The sequence below is a fragment of the Morone saxatilis genome, unplaced genomic scaffold (genome assembly GCF_004916995.1).
Source record: "Morone saxatilis isolate NCDOM2014 unplaced genomic scaffold, NCSU_SB_2.0 Contig18, whole genome shotgun sequence".
Classification (NCBI taxonomy): Eukaryota; Metazoa; Chordata; class Actinopteri; family Moronidae; genus Morone; species Morone saxatilis.
In genome coordinates this window covers 23,276,342-23,292,127 of record NW_023339740.1, presented here as the reverse complement: position 1 = coordinate 23,292,127, position 15,786 = coordinate 23,276,342, and the positions used below count along the sequence as shown (strand labels likewise).

General features: G+C 40.2%; 2 protein-coding genes across 4 annotated transcripts in view; one reads left to right on the top strand and one right to left on the bottom strand.

The window, feature by feature from the left end:
* The window catches only part of alpl (alkaline phosphatase, biomineralization associated), a 15,228-nt gene extending 8,915 nt beyond the window's left edge, over positions 1–6,313 (bottom strand). The window contains exons 1-4 of the mRNA XM_035662371.1: positions 6,156–6,313; positions 3,383–3,550; positions 2,612–2,731; positions 1,411–1,526 (exon numbers count right to left, since the gene is read on the bottom strand). Coding sequence (XP_035518264.1) covers positions 1,411–1,526; positions 2,612–2,731; positions 3,383–3,503 — 357 coding nt within the window. The 5' untranslated portion in view covers positions 3,504–3,550; positions 6,156–6,313. The remainder of the gene's footprint in view (positions 1–1,410; positions 1,527–2,611; positions 2,732–3,382; positions 3,551–6,155) is intronic.
* A 2,293-nt stretch (positions 6,314–8,606) lies between these two features.
* Positions 8,607–15,786, top strand: part of ece1 (endothelin converting enzyme 1) — a 21,743-nt gene continuing 14,563 nt past the window's right edge. Inside the window, exons 1-2 of one of the 3 annotated variants that reach the window (XM_035661632.1) lie at positions 8,607–8,782; positions 15,632–15,718. In XM_035661632.1, coding sequence (XP_035517525.1) covers positions 15,632–15,718 — 87 coding nt within the window. In that variant the 5' untranslated portion in view covers positions 8,607–8,782. Of the gene's footprint in view, positions 8,783–15,063; positions 15,547–15,589; positions 15,719–15,786 lie in introns of those variants that run through there. The other 2 variants (XM_035661633.1, XM_035661631.1) reach the window with 2 other exon arrangements.

Below are 15,786 nucleotides of genomic sequence, written 5' to 3'. Positions count from 1 at the left end.
TGTATAATCACCTCAATATAGGAATTAGCTGTTTTTATCAACAGACGCCGTGGGTTGCCCTTCCATTGAGGCCGCCATGTTGAACCGCCATGTTGAACCGCCATGTTTCTACGGTAGCCCAGAACCAACAAACCAAAAACTGTTTTTCATGGCCACCGTAGTTTCCCCCCCTAAATTAAATCTGCAACTGCTGCACTAGATGCCATTAAATCCTACACACTGGACCTTTAAATAAATAAAGCTGGTGGTATTCTTATCCCATGAAAAGACCACAACAAAAAACAATATGTTACTCCATCCCTCAACACTTTCTAACTTCCCTAACCTGTCTGTGGCTCTCAGCATGTACAACTACAACAGTTTTCAAAGGCTTAATAAGTTTCTAAAGCAACTGGTCACTGTAGTTTTCAGTCAATGTTACTCAAACAGGAAATATTACATTTGTGAGGGACTATTTCCAGCCACAAATTAATTCACAGTTATGTTAACATCACCTTTAGCTGTGGGAAATTGGCATCTTTACTATTTTCTGCCATTTTGTATACTTAATTTAAGTTTAATCAATGAATTAAGAAAATAATCAGCAGATTGATGTACAGTGCGTGATTTTACACACGGCTCACACAGACGGTACAATTGTTTTGACACTTTGTTTTTGTATGAGCTGTTTCACACAGATTCCAAGATTATATTTTGAGATCAATTGTATAGAGTTTGGCTTTTTTTTTACTTACGACTGCAAATCTCCTGTTTCTAATGGATAATCCAAATAGATTTTGTTTATCAACAGGATTATTCCAGGAAAGGTCAGTCAGTGGTCAGATTGCTTCTTTCCATAGTAATCACAGAGGAGGCATTAATCTAACACGATGTGACTAATAAATATATATAAAGTTAACAGTAATGGAAAACGTTTTTGATTTCAGATCTTGCCTAGGACACCACTCAGTGCCTGTGTTCATCTCAACTCTATAAACAGATATCTGCATAAGAATGCAATGTTTGTAGTCCAAGTAGTTTTGACCCATCAGGTTTACACGCAGGTAAACAGTCTGTCCTATCGGCTATCATTTGACAACAATTTAGCTTTTTATTAGCTTTTTCTTAATTTACCTGCATTCATATGCAGATATATTGTTAAAATCTTGGAACAAAAACCCAAAACAATTGTCTCTCAATATCTGCTGGCTACCCCAGAATCCCAGAAACATTGTACGCCGCACCCAGAGGCTAACTGGAAGTTTTAACTGCCTTTTTTACAAGACCTGTAACATAATACACATCCAGTATGACGTGACACACTGAATGACCTTGTTTACAGTCCCAGACCTCGTCAGGAAGCCATTAACGGCCACAGCAAGATCAATACATTGTGCCATATTGTATGGCATAGTAATAACCAAGCCAGACCTTGGCCAAAGACACAAAGGGGAACTTGTCCATCTCCAGCTGGGTCTCCTCTCCACTCTGTCCATTTAGCTGACCCTTCAGTATTCGAGCAGCCGTCACCGTGGGAACGCCCATTCCTAGATACCAAAAGCAGGTCGACTGTTAGGACTTTTCATTCACTGCTGTGCACAGTTTGCAACACATGAGAGACTTTTGTGTTCTTTAACATTTTAGAACAAGACGACTGCTGTTAGGCAAAACATTTTCTCAGATACAAAATTACATCAACAGATACATAAAACACACACTTAAAAGACAAAGGAGATAGAAAACAAGAAAAAAGAGATAAACAAGCAGACAGTTAGGGTTAGGGGTGATGCCGACTTGCAGGATGATGATGACTTGTTGTTTGGAGGCCGAGAATGAAATGGAAATCTAACTTCCTTTTTTACATGTCTAAACTAAATGCCTGAAATTAAAGATAATTACAGGAAAATACAAGAAGCAGTTGAATATATCCCTGGGTGACTGCTGACCTCATCTTACATGTGCACAGGAAGACAAACAAATTGTGAGGAAAGTACTATTTGCCTCAGGTCTAGTTTTGTAACTCACAATAAGACCGCCCTGCATAAAAAAAACACCTGGCTCAGAGGTCCACAGTGCCACAGTGTTGTGCAACTGAGTTTCCTGGTACGAGGTAGACAATGTCTGGGAAACATTTTCTAATTATTCCCTACTGTGTCTTACCAACTTTTTTTTTTTAGGGCTGTAAGACGCAGCCTGTTATTCTCAAACAACGCTAGCATGGCCATGTATGCAGCTGTGCGCAAGAATGTCATTTCTGTGCCTACTGTATAGTCCAAACAGAGAGAGCAGAGGCCCGATGGAGGATAAAGGTTATTATGCGACCAATGAGCGGCCCAGCACGAACAGAAGCCCAGTGATCTGGTGGAAGCACAGTTGTTTTGTTTGATACTATTCATTCACCTCGTATGTTAGGAAACATTCTAAAAACCTTGTTCATTACCTACTGGATTACTGGATCCTCTAGTCTATAGCATCATTTTAGTTTAAATAAAACTGTTTGCTCAGCTGGGTTGTCCATAATTAATCTTTATCAAAAATTATAATCCACCTTTGTGTGGATTTATGCAGCATTTGGGGAAATTTCATGATTTTTTCCCCCCATAAATCAAGATGTAAACATGATGTTGCTTACCATCTCCAAGGAAGAGGATGAGATTCTTTGCTTTGTTTGTGTTGAGATTTTGAAGCATCAGAGCGTTCTTCAAGGTCTTTTGGGCCCAAGTATTCCAAAACTTGGGATCCTTCTCTTGTTCTGTGTGTGGAAATAAACAAGTTTGTATAGCTTTGGATAGCTAAAGGAATCCACAGATACAGGATTGTCTATAAAATGTCAAAAAAAACAACTTCATGTGTCTTGTTTTATGCATCCGTCCAAAACCCACAGATATTCTGTTTGCTATCATGTATGACAGAGAAAAGGATCAAATCTTCACATGTAAGGCGGAAACCATAAAACTTTGGACTTTTTGCTTTTAAATGACTAAAACAATAAATGAACTAAATACTTAATTGCAGCTCTGTCACCAAATCAGTCAAAACAATCTAAAGCCACATACAATTTCCCATTTTAATAATTGTACACATTTGACTAGGGTTCACCTCATTATAGACCGTGACAACAGAGGTTGCTACACGACAAATACACCATCTATCTCAGCAGCAGATCAGTCCTACATAAACTGTAATTAAACAGTGAGTTCCTGTTATGTTCCTGGCACCACCAAACTATCAACTATTCACTGTTTTAAAAAAAAAAACAGGATATCTGTTGTATAGCAAACTTCCTTACATGGTACATACAAACATTCTACAACCTTGAAACCCTCCAGTGTGTGCTGAACGTGTCCAGATGGCTGGACAGTTGTTGGTATCGACTAGACTCCCTAACAACACAGTAACTTACCAGGGAATTGTGGCTTCCCCAGACTCCCCAAGACCAGACAGGAGCAAATGATGAGCAGGTCTGTCACCTTCATGTTGTCGTCTCTGCGCGGCTGACGTGTCACTCTAGACAGCCATAACATGTCACTTTGAGAAGTTGAAGAAGCCTGTCTGCAGTCGCGCGTCGCAGCTAGCGGGAGAAACAGAAGACACTGGCAATTAAGTCTGTGTCATCTCGTCATACACTGACTCTGACATACTGGTTTAATATATATTTACCCTGTGATGATTTGCCTAAGCATGCTTGTTTCAGGCAAACAACACACTTCTTGCTTGCGCTGTAACGCTTCAAATATCCACTCTGTAAGGGGCTTATACAGTCATAGGCTCATCCTGTTGAACCGGCAGTGTGTTGGTTCTTTTCTTAGTGGGATCTTAACAGGAATTGAGAATCCCTTCTCTCATATCTTTCCTAATAAGAAACGGTCAAACTAAGGTTGTGTGGGGAGGCAGAAAGCACCAGGAACATTCAACCATTTGATCAAGGCTGTGTTGATAAAAATGATTTCTTTTGTGTTGTTGAACCTGGTGTCAGTCGTAAAAAATTGGATTTCAGCCCACCATCAGGCTTTGCAGCAGAGACAAAAGCAGAGCTTGGTAAAGTTAAGCTGGAGACCTTGCTGTGAATGTAAGTAGTCACAATAGGGGCCCTTATGGGTCCCAGCCAGTCAGGCTTTCATCTATAATTATCCACACCCTCCTACTTTCTTCCCCGTGCTTATAGTCAAGGTCATTTTAATGGGATTGAGCTCCATAGCACTGAGAGGTTTAAGGGCCATAATAAAGCCGATTAACACCAAATGATTGACTGGACACGTCCACCATGAGGGAAAAAAAACCTCAAGATACTAACACTTATCTCGCAAAAACCTTTCACCTGTGCAAGTCTGACAGGAGGATGGATTGGGCTTGAATGCAAACATTTATAATACGCTACCCTCCAAATATGTCAGATTGCATTATATAGTTATATTGATAACTATTTTGTTCTTTCCCCATCAAGCTCTGGCCTGTTGAAACTTCGTTGACACGCAACCATATCTTTGAACCCCACCTTGTATTACGAACTATAATGAAACTCCTCAAGCAGTTTGAAAAGATTGCCTAACCAACAACTCCGAAAGCCTGTTCAGACTGGAAACTATGCCAGCTTCCATCTGGGTTGATAAAAAGATAAAGGCAGGTCTGAACCAAACCGACTAAATCAAAGCGTAAAAAGAGAAAGTACAATATCAACCGAAGATTAAATGCCAGAAACCAGTTGCTTTTACCATCCCCCAAGATGCATGGAGGCCAGCGGTAGCCTCCTTAAAAGCGGCCAGGTCCTCCCATGGAAAGTGACCCAGCCAGTCTGCAGGTAAAGAAGCAAAGCAGTGCCACCACGGCCATCAGCAGGACGCCAGTCAGGGCAGTGGTCAGTATCACGTGAAATCCCACTTCAGACATGGTGTCAACAAACATTTGGCTGCTCCAACGTATCCCAGCTGGTGTCAGTTGGGGTGAAATTTCCCCGGAGTAAGTTAACTTCGGGCTCTTGTCGCGCTGCCACTGAAGCCTGAAGCACGTCACTTGAATGTGTCACTCCAGCAGGTAGCAGCTCCATAGCAGGGATAAGGCTTTTAATTACGCTCAGATGTTTGGAAGGGGCTGATAGATAGAGGCTCCACAATGTTTATATGAAAACCTCTACTGTGCCTGGTTTTCAGACAGAATAGATTGTGTTATCTCCTCTGTCTCTTTTCACTCTGACTGGAAAAGACACTAAACCCAGTTCCCAGTTTTTAAATAGGCAACTTGGTTTTCTTCTCACACCAGGCTGCGTCTTCCAGCCTCTTGTATGCAGACAGAATAACTAACATTTTAACTGAATTTCACACCAAGGGGGACATGTTTCTTCTCCCTGCTGTTCTTTATTTCTGCCTTGCCTTTGTTTGACCAAAGTGCCTGCCTTATGAGTATCCTGTTTTCCTGTCAAAGCACTTTCTAAAATCAGTTTTTAAAGGGTGCTATATAAATAAAGTTATTATTATTATCTGACTTATTGTATTTTTTATCTATTTGATCAAAGATCTGTGTGTGTGTGATCACTATTTATGACTATTTTGCCAAATAAAAGATAATAAAACCTATTTTATAATCACTGTGTGAGGAACTTTGGTTAAAAAACAATTGTTCATGACCAAAAAACTCCAATAAAAAAATTTAAACCACGCCACATTATGTCATTAAAAACCCCAAATGACATATAAATCGGTACAGAACTGCATTTTACTGCAACCCCCTTATACATTTATGGGATGAGGAACCCGATCACTTGGACAAATCTCCAACTGGCTAAATGACTTTTAAGGTTTCTATCAACAATTACAACATAAAATCCTGCATGATTTATTAATGAATGGATTTAAAACTGAAGCCCACCAAGGAACCAGCCCTTTAATCCTAGTGGGGGAAAAAAGCTGGATACTAACAGAGCTGGTCTCGGTGCAACAGTTGACCAAAACACTCTTTTTATCTCTGGCTTTATTTGACATCGCTTCAGAACAAATATAAACTCGGCAGCAATATTCAGAACGGATGCTGAAAAGAAAAAAATGCAAACAAGCTGTCACTAAAATATCAGCCGACCCTCCAGCGTTTTCTCCAAAAGCAACATGTTATATCTGTATAAAACAAGCAAAAAAAAAAACAACCAAAAAACACCCCTAAAAAAAAAGTTGCATTGTTTTACTTACTGCAAGTGCGTTTTCGAGGGATAGAAATCTACATCCAAATGTGGCTGCAGTTCATTCAGTCCTTCACCTTGAAAATGTGTGTCCTTGTCGGTGCTTTCAGTCGCTTTTATAAGGCCACACTTGTTCGACTCTGGCTCTGGGGATCTGAGAATAGCGGTCTGTATCCCACGAGGGGGAGAAAAAAAAAAACCCCTTAGAAATAATGATGCCATGCTGCTGCTGTGAGAGTAGATGGACCGAGAGCTCCGCCTGTCTGACGACCGATGCGTTGCTTCAAGGGCAGGGAAAACTATAGTTACACTGTAATTAAGTAGTAGGTGGAAGTATTCAGATACTTTAAGTAGCAATTATTCAATAAAAAATATAAGTACTGCATTCAAAATGTATGTATAAGTACAGAGTTAGTATCAGGAATATGTGCTTAAAGTAGTGTACTGATGTATTAAGATGTAGGCTTTACAGGGATTTAATGCTTAGTTTGTTGAGGTGGAGCTCATTTTAACTATTTTTTTAAATCATATAATGTCATATAATGTTTATTATTAGTGACTAAAGTATATATCATGGACCAGTTAGTATGCAATACTATATACTTATAATATGGCACTTTAAAATACACAAAAATAAATACAAAACAGCAAAAAACACTCAACAAAGGAAATACATACAAAACTAACAATTCAAAAAGACAGCAAACCATGATAAAATAGAAATACCATAAAACTCAATAACAAGCACAAAAACAAACATAAAAATGCATCATAACTTATACACCTCATGTGTTTTGAATATAAAAATCTGTAAAGAAACTATATATAAATGTAAACATGTGTGAGTAGCTGTATCTATGGTAGCAGTGGCACCATGAAATGTAATTACTCAAGTACAAGTCTCTCAAAATTGTATTTACCGTAAGTACAATACTTTAAATGTAGCCTACTTAGTTACTAACATTTTGGTTCAGTAAATCCTTGAAAAATCAGTAAATAGTTACTATAGTCTGATTTTATGGACTCACTGTCTAATGGATTGGATTAGGCTCATTGCTGTTTACTGTGGCCTCCTGTCACTGTAAGGCCTATAAACACTTCTAGGTGAAACCATCTAAATTGTAATGTGGGATACAACATCTACAGCCCTATTTTCTTGATTTGACTGATTATTAAACCTTTTAAACCCGCTATCTTCTTTTAAGATCAAACGTGATGGATTTTTGTGTTATGTGCGAAGCCTGCCTCTATAGGCTATTTTCGATCGCTTTTAGACCCAACTCATCCTACGTTCTTTTAAAGTATTTAATGGTTTTTCTGTCAGGAAAATCAATATTACAGAGCAAAAAAAAAACAGAATCACTAAAGTCAAGAGAGTGCTTTTTACTGCAAAGTAGGGCTTCTGCTTTTTCCCCCTCTTCAATATATAGTAATGATTCTGCTGGGAGGTTTATTTTAAGTTTAAAATGCTGGCAATTACTGATTCACTTTGATGTGTCTGTGGGCCTTCACAGCGTACAGCGAAACTGCTGACAACTTATTAACTTAGCTAGCCAGACAGTCATTAATGACCACTGAACTTTTATATACCAGTGGTTGCCAACCTGGGGGTCTGGACTCCCAATAGGGATCATAAAAGCCTCATGGGGGGTTCGTGAGGCCTTCTTGATTTTAAGATTACTTTAAAAAATATATACACAGTATGCTTACATCTCAGTAAATTGTCAAATAGAGCGTAAGGGATAAGAAAACATTGAATTTGTCAAAAAAAAAGAAGACTTTTAAGTATGTATGATTGTTAAAGATGGACGTGGAAGTTTTCGAAGCAGGAAATAATCAGCTCGAAATTAATCCAAATCACTCCTTTTGCAGTTACTGAGTTCCAAATTTGGATTAATTGTATATTTTTTAATATAACATGAAATAGCCATAAAATATATCACTTAAGTTTAAGTTAAGTTCAGTTTACTAAATGACAGGAAAGGGGACACTAAGGTAACCACTGTGCTTTATACAGTCTACCCTAACAGCTCAATGTGCGTAGACAACGTTTGAATTTTAGTTAGTAACCGTTGGCTGCCAACTGGTGAAAATCAGGATAGCTCATATTTATTTATTTAGTATTATATTTATTAACTGTATTAACTGTGGGTCACCTAGAGTTAGCCAGGTTAGTTGTAGTAGCTGGTACATATTATCAGGTGGGAGATATCAAAGTGTGTTTAAAAATAAGGCAGCACATTCAGAAGTGAGGTAGAAAAAGAAAATGAACTCTTTGTTCAGTCCAACCAGTTAGGTTTATAAAATGTTGAATAAAAACATGGCAGCTTTTGTCACACTAAACGTTCAGAGACTACACATCCGGAGAGATTGTATTACCACAACAGCGCCTCCTACTTAACGCTACGGTGTTTTTTATTTATTTAGTTTTATTTATTTTTTTTAGGAACCTTTTTACCACGAGTGGGAGCTGATTTCCGGGGTAGCGGAGCAGCGGAGACAGTTTGAGAGGGATGTGAACTATCTTGACAGCGAGGCGCGGTGTCTTTGGTTGTTGTAGCTGAGGCTCACTCACTGTCCCCCGGCCAGAAAACACACCGGAGTCACGGCAGTGGCGGCGGACCATCTCACTGCAGGGTAAGAAACACGACTGTCAACTATCCTCCGTTTAATGTGCTGTTTAAGTAAAACAAACGTTTAAGTAAAATTATCTTTTTTTTTTTTTTTCTTTTTTAAATTGAGGAGGACGACACAACATCACATGTGTTCAATTCTGCGCTGGGAATGGTTGTTTTCAGGCGTGTTTGTAGTTGTTTACATGACACTTAAAATGTTTGTCTTCACTAAATTGAACTAAAACTAAAATGTTTTTCTTCCCTTAAGCTAAAAATGTAATTCTGTGATTGTATATCTGTATAAAAACAACGCTATGTAAAGTTGTGTTTGGTTGTATACAGGACATTGTTTGGGAGTTCACTGACCTTTTTTTTTTTTTGTAGCTTTACTGTTTTAATCTCATGTGAAATCAGTGTTTTATTCTACTTTTCTAAAAATATAGTAGCACTCCTTTTCAGGTATCTCTTGCATTTTTTACAAACTTCCACTCCAGCTCAACTTTGACACCCTTAAAGTTTCCCCATCTGAGTTTCACAGACTCAGACGTCTCTCAAGTGAGTCATATAGTCATCAGATTAACTCCTCTACCACCTAAAAGTCCTAAAAGTCTGACATTTCAGTCATTTTCACAACAATTCAGCCTGTATGTTGAATCAATCCAGCAGCTGCAACCAAAAAAAACACCAAACAGTAGCCAAAATGAGTGTGTGTGAGCCACAATACAGTTGTGTGTTTGCATTCTTGATTTAATGGTTGCAGTGGCATGAGATTAATATTTACTTTCACTGTCCAAATGTTAGCTTGGTGTGTGAGCTCATTTATCTTACTTGCAGAGAGTGGGTGGGAGAGGGGTTTGTAAGCAAGGACATGAAAGACATCATCAATCAAAAATATCTTTTAAGCAAACACTAAGTTTGGAAGATAAACCAGCTCAGAAGGTCGATGGCAGATGTTAAACGCCAGCTGCTGGTTTGGTGTTCTACCTATAAGTGAGCTTTAAACACATAATGAGGGATCATGTTGTTGATCAGGGTAAAGAAAAAGGACGGTGGCATGTGGTTTTATAGCAAAACAGATGTTACAAAGAGCTTCACAGGATGAAGAAATCCTAGTTTACAGTATTAATAAAGCCAATTTATAGCCAAATTATGGATTTTGTCACTGTAAAGTCAACTGCACAAGACATGAAGTCTCTTGTTATCGCAGACAGGCAGATGTCTTCTCTGTGTCATTGTTTTTCTTTCAGTCGAGGTCTATTTCTGCTTTATTATGTCTTGTTCCAACTCACAAAGAAGTTTAAATGCCCGGTGCTGCAAATTCAAACCAGTACGCCTGCTGGGTTAAATATTATTAGACGATCACTGATTGTACGAGCTAATGCCCCGAGCGATTGATTGGTTTGATAGCATAACGCAGGCTCTGGATGTGCTGCACTCGGGAGAGCCTTGGTTTACTCTGCAAGTTATTCATTACCTAGGTGTGATCGCGAGTGTGCTGCAGGGCGCCATAACAACAGCAGGAACAGGTAATCTCCTGTTATCTGTCTGTGCCTTGGCTGAAAATCTCATTGTCTGCAAGCTGCAAGAATCCAAACTAGGAGCTCTGCAAGAAAAATGAGAAAATCGACAGTTATTTTGAAATCTATCATTATATATAATCTTGTCATGTGAATATGTGGTGTTATGGTGGTTTTAGGGCACTGTGCATGCTCTGGTGGGCTGATTGAACATAACACTTTGTCTGTTTGTGGATGCTATAGTGCCTGATGGTGAGCCAAGACCCAACTGGGTGATATTTGATCATTGCACATACGTCAGAGTAACTGAAACGTGCACAGAAGAATAACTTCGAGTACTCTGGCGAGCAGTAATCTGAAGAATTTCAGAGCTGCAGCCTGCATATTAATAACCATGTGAGAGAAACTGCAAGCTCTTTCTTTTATTTGCATGACTAAAAATAAATCTAAAGTGTTGATTACGGTAAACGTCCCTCGGCTTAGTTTAAACAATCCTACTCCGGAGCAGGGAAAAGCCGATTTCCTGTGAAAGTAGCTTTTTTTTTTTTTACAAGTTTTTTTTGTGTGTTAACGCTTCACTATCAGGGTGTTTTCTCCAAAAGGAAACATCTCTGTGCTGTGGAGAGAAAAGAAGTTTCCAGTGCTGTTCTGACATGGAGAGGTCATGAGCTAAAGCCTGAGACAACTTTGTCTTATCTGTGGCCTCCAGGCAGAAACACAGGGGGCTGAACACGAAAGATAACGCGCCAGAGCCGAAGTGGCCAGCGTCTGCGTTTATGAATGTCTGCGTGTTGAGTCATCACCCCCCATTTGTTTTGTGTGCCGCATTTGATATGTGTACATACTACAGTCGACGTACAACAAGCACATATTGTACACGGCACAGGGTCGAGACTGTGCATGCAGTGCATGGCAGCCTGTGTCACCGCAGTAAACAAATAAATAATATAGTAAACAACCTGTTTACCCTCAGGTGAGATAATGCTGAGTCAGGCTTATCTTGTTGTGGTGAGTAAGTAAGTGTGGTCGTGTTTACATTCGGCGTCGTGGTATTCCTGGAATGTTTTCGCAACCTCGCCGTTCTCCTCTGAGACTCACAGACGGAGTAAAGGTCGCTTTGCGCCTGGAAGAGGAAGAGGAAGAGGAAGAGAAGTTTTTGCCGCAGTTGCTCTTTGCGGGCAGTCTCTGGGTGACAGAGAGGTTACGGCATACTATCGGAAGCTGAAAAGCAGAAGTCTTGATTTCAACAGAAACGGCTCCAATCACGGAGGTCAAGTCCACTTGTCGCGCAGAACACGAGGATTAGATCGTCACTTAGATTGGTGTGTAGTCTTTAATTACTGTTCCTCTGTGGTCTGAAACCACATCTACACCGAGCATCTGACTGGCTTACCACGGTGGTTGACTGAGCCGCCTTTTTTTTTTTTTTTTTCAGACGCAAAACGTGTTTACTGCCAGCTTGCGTCAAACGCGGCCATAAATCACCTGCAGTCTCCTTCCTTCCACTAACGTCTTGTCAGCTTTTCTTTTTCTCTCTTTTTTTTTTTTCTGCCATAAATTCTGGTTCCTGTTCTCATATTTCTCTTCAGAAACAAACTGTCAAACACTACTCACTGTCAAACAAACGCGGCACCCAATCCCAAACACAAACACGCTCCAGTTATTCTTGGAGGAATGCCCCCCCGACCACAGCGCTACAAATAATCGTCTGGTTTGCGGGATCAGTGACGAATTACTGACGCATGTTTGTGGTTTTACGGCCTTGTGGCCTCACGCCGTTTCCAAGAATCGTGGGATTGTGACCCCTCATACTATCAGCTTTACTTTGGGAAGACTTCTTCACGCCCCTGTGGGACACAATGGGATATCTGCAGTAAAGCAGAACCACAACTGACCTTGACCACAGGCTGTTATGATGAGCATTACTTTGTATTTTCAAATGGCTCCCAGTTGCAACTTAGCGTGACTTCCAGAAAGACGTAAGGGCATCAACAGGAACTCCTCAGTAGGTTACAGTTTCTGCAGATGTTATTCGACACAGCTCTCACCTCCCTGCCAGTGCAGCAGGGTATAGCACACCGATGACCTCAGGTTTGAAACATTTATTGTAGTTGCTAGTTTGAGGATTATTCCTATGAGGATACAGCGTGGGATCTTGAGTCAGTTACACAAATTCATAGGCATATTTCCTAACTAAAGGCTTATATTAGTCACCAAATATCATTAGCAGGAAAGGGAAAGCAGTGTTGTCACTAAGAAGGGATTTGGCTAAGGCAGACGACGACGGGGGGGGGGTCAATCTGTGTGGCAACATGTGCCAGCACATCTGCACAGACCCCAATGCCAGGAAAGTGTTCAAAAACAGCGAATGTGTGCTGAGGAATGTGTGTGTGACAACAACACGGTCTGTGCAAGTGGATACCGCTATTTGTTGCTCTGCATTGTGCTCCACAGGAAACCACGCGATTAAATCAGGGGTATTTTCTGGCATGTAACACTTTTGTTAGGTAAAATTCAGTTTGACTCAATTCAGTAGGCGAAACCCTCTTGTTTTGTTAAATTGAACAGCTGTGTTGGTTAAATATTGAAACCAAATGCAGTGTATGTGTGCGTGCAGGGAGAAAAAAGTCAAACATCAATGTCCCCATTAGGCCCCCTTTTTTTGCTTGCAGCTATAGGTCATTTGAAGCCATTTGTGTAATTGAAAGTGTCCTAAAAACAATTGGTGACCTCTTACTTCCCTCCCCCCCCCTCCCTTTCCATCTCTCATCACTTTAGTCCTCCATCTTTTGTCCCAGCAGTCCTTTTATAAGCCGATAATGTGACTTGGTTTCTGGGTTTAACAGAGTTTTAAAACACACAGGAAGGCGTTGGACCTTTTTGTTGTATGATTATATTTTGTTGTTTTTTGTTTGTTTATTAGAGTTAAGATAAGGTTAACGGCAGTCTCCTCCCTCTTTGTGTTACTGAGGTTGATTTGAGGCATCTTGTCTGTTAGAAAACAAGATTTAACAGGAATTTCTGCTCTCTGTTTTGCCTGGAATTCTCTGGAATGCTTGTGGTGGGAACGTTTTTTTTTCTTTCTCCTCTCGGTGGTATGTTTACGTGAAACAAGTGGGGAAATAAAATAAAGCGTGGATCTGCGACTGGGTTTGCCATCCTTATGTTTCCAACGAGTTCTAATCTGTCTTCATCCAGTAAACATTTATCTTCAGTCACTAGTTTTGGTTTGTGCTGAGTGGATGTCAACAGGGGAAGATGCAATCCAGAGCATGAAGGTGAAAGTCCAGAAAGGGGGTTGCAGCGTTTGACTGCAGCTATTAGTCTGGCTGCAGGTCTGATGTGTGTTCGCTGTGTTTCAGTTGGCAAAAACACACAGTCAGGATTTCATCACCCCTGCAGTGAACTCCACTGTGTTGAGCAATGAGCCGGTGTCTCTGCCAGACTGACGGATGAATAAGTTAATCATTACCCTCTTTACGGTTCTGTAGTGCAAAGACAATCAGATGAAAGCATGCTTCAGTAGTGCTTCGTGTTTTCAGCCGTAAAACCTTTTTGTTTACCAGTTTGTTTGACCATATAAATTAAATTATAAAGTTATATTATTTGATATTAAAAACTTACTGTTTTAAAAAATTAGCTAATAAACCTTCAACAGCATCAGAAACATGAATAACTTAGATTATGTTGTTGTCCCCGCATTAAACCATCTGTCTATCAATGTTTGAGCGATAGCAAGTTCTAATTTTTGTCTTAAAACTGATTGAACCGTGTTTTTTTCAGAAAAAAACAGACACTTTTTTGAAACTGAAGACATTTGGTGTTAATTAAAGATTTAAGTTGGATTATACGGTGTATTTATGTGTAGGAGTTAGATTTCCTTTTCCTTTGGCGGTGTCAAATATGACAATTTAATGAACTCTTTACAGTCTCATTAAAAGCTGGGTGGTACACGACCAAAATACGATGCACATGTTTGGTGTAGATTGCCGTAACAACACACACACACACACACAAGGAGGGGTTACAACCAAGCCTGAGAGCTCACGTCGCTTGGACCAGACCTATTGATATGTTGACTGATCAATTAATCAGTTCATGTCCAAGCTTATCACTAATATAGAGGCCAGAATGATGGCATCTTACTGGGCTGAGGAGAAACCATTTAACTGGTTTACAGATTGTATTTTTAATTATGCTGTATGCTACATATGCAACCAATCTTTTATTTCTATTAATCCCATTTAATATTCATCCCAGGGCAGTTATTCTTCAATAGTTTCATAAGGATGATTCGGTTGGCTGTGCATTGTTGCAGTATGGGTTGAAAACCTGAAACGAATGATGTATTGAATTGCTTTTAAACTTGGGACTGAGATAATTGTTTTTCTTTTTAAATATTAGACATTTAAAAATATACGTTGTGAAGAAAATCCTGTGTCCTGCATGGATGTCATATTTAATAGAGGTGACACACATTTTAGTTTACTTTTTTAAACCTATATCTATTATATCACACAGGTTTTTAATACCTTTAATGAGGAGTAACGTATATAAAATGCAGTGTTTGTAACGTGCGGTAGCGGCCCTGTGGGTGAGGGGTTAAGAGGAACTGACTATCAGGTAACGGTTACCACGGGCAACGACTCCAAGCATGTGGTGGGAGGAGGGTTGTGGTCCGAGCCCCTCCCCCGAGTGCATCATGTCCTATAGAGAAGACACTGGGTGTGAACTACAACTGTGAGGTTCCCTCCCTAAATCTAAGTGAAACCACATTGGGGAATGCACTCACACACTCCACACACACACACAATTGCATATTCACTTCCACCCAGTCTCAGTCATGTAAGTCAGTGCTCCTTCCTGTTTCTTACTCGTTCCGTCTTTTCTCTCGTGCCGTGTTTGCATACACAAGGCTGAAGGAGGAAGTACAGGAAAAGGTTGCCTAGAAGTTTAGTTTAAAGAGGAAGACCGGACCCACAAGGAGATCTCACAAGGACTTTCGGGAGGAGTTTTTTTTTTTTTGTTGGTGTTGTGACGACGCCATGGGGTCCGTGAGAGGTGTTGTTGGGGTTGAAAGGAGCAGAGAAGTGCTTTTGAAAGGAGAGGACTGCCACATTCTTTGAAAGTCAAGTCGGTGTTTGAGCGGAAGATCTCCCAACCAGACGAACCAGATACCTCCTGATGTATTTTAGAGGGAAACCCTAACCCTGAAGCCTCCTCAGACGCTGCTGAGGAATAGACGTTCACCACAAACACTCTCACACACGTGAGTGGGAGCGGACAGAGAGAGAGAGGGGGATAGAAGGAACATGGAAGCACTGAGAGAGTCTTTTCTGCATTTAACTTTTCAGATGTCAACGTATAAGAGAGCCACACTGGATGAAGAAGACCTGGTGGACTCCACCGGTGACGACATCTACCCATCATCACCTATGCAGGTAAAACACCCTGTGCTGAAATTAAACTAATGGGTTGCTGTCAGTAGATAGATAGATACTTTGTTTAT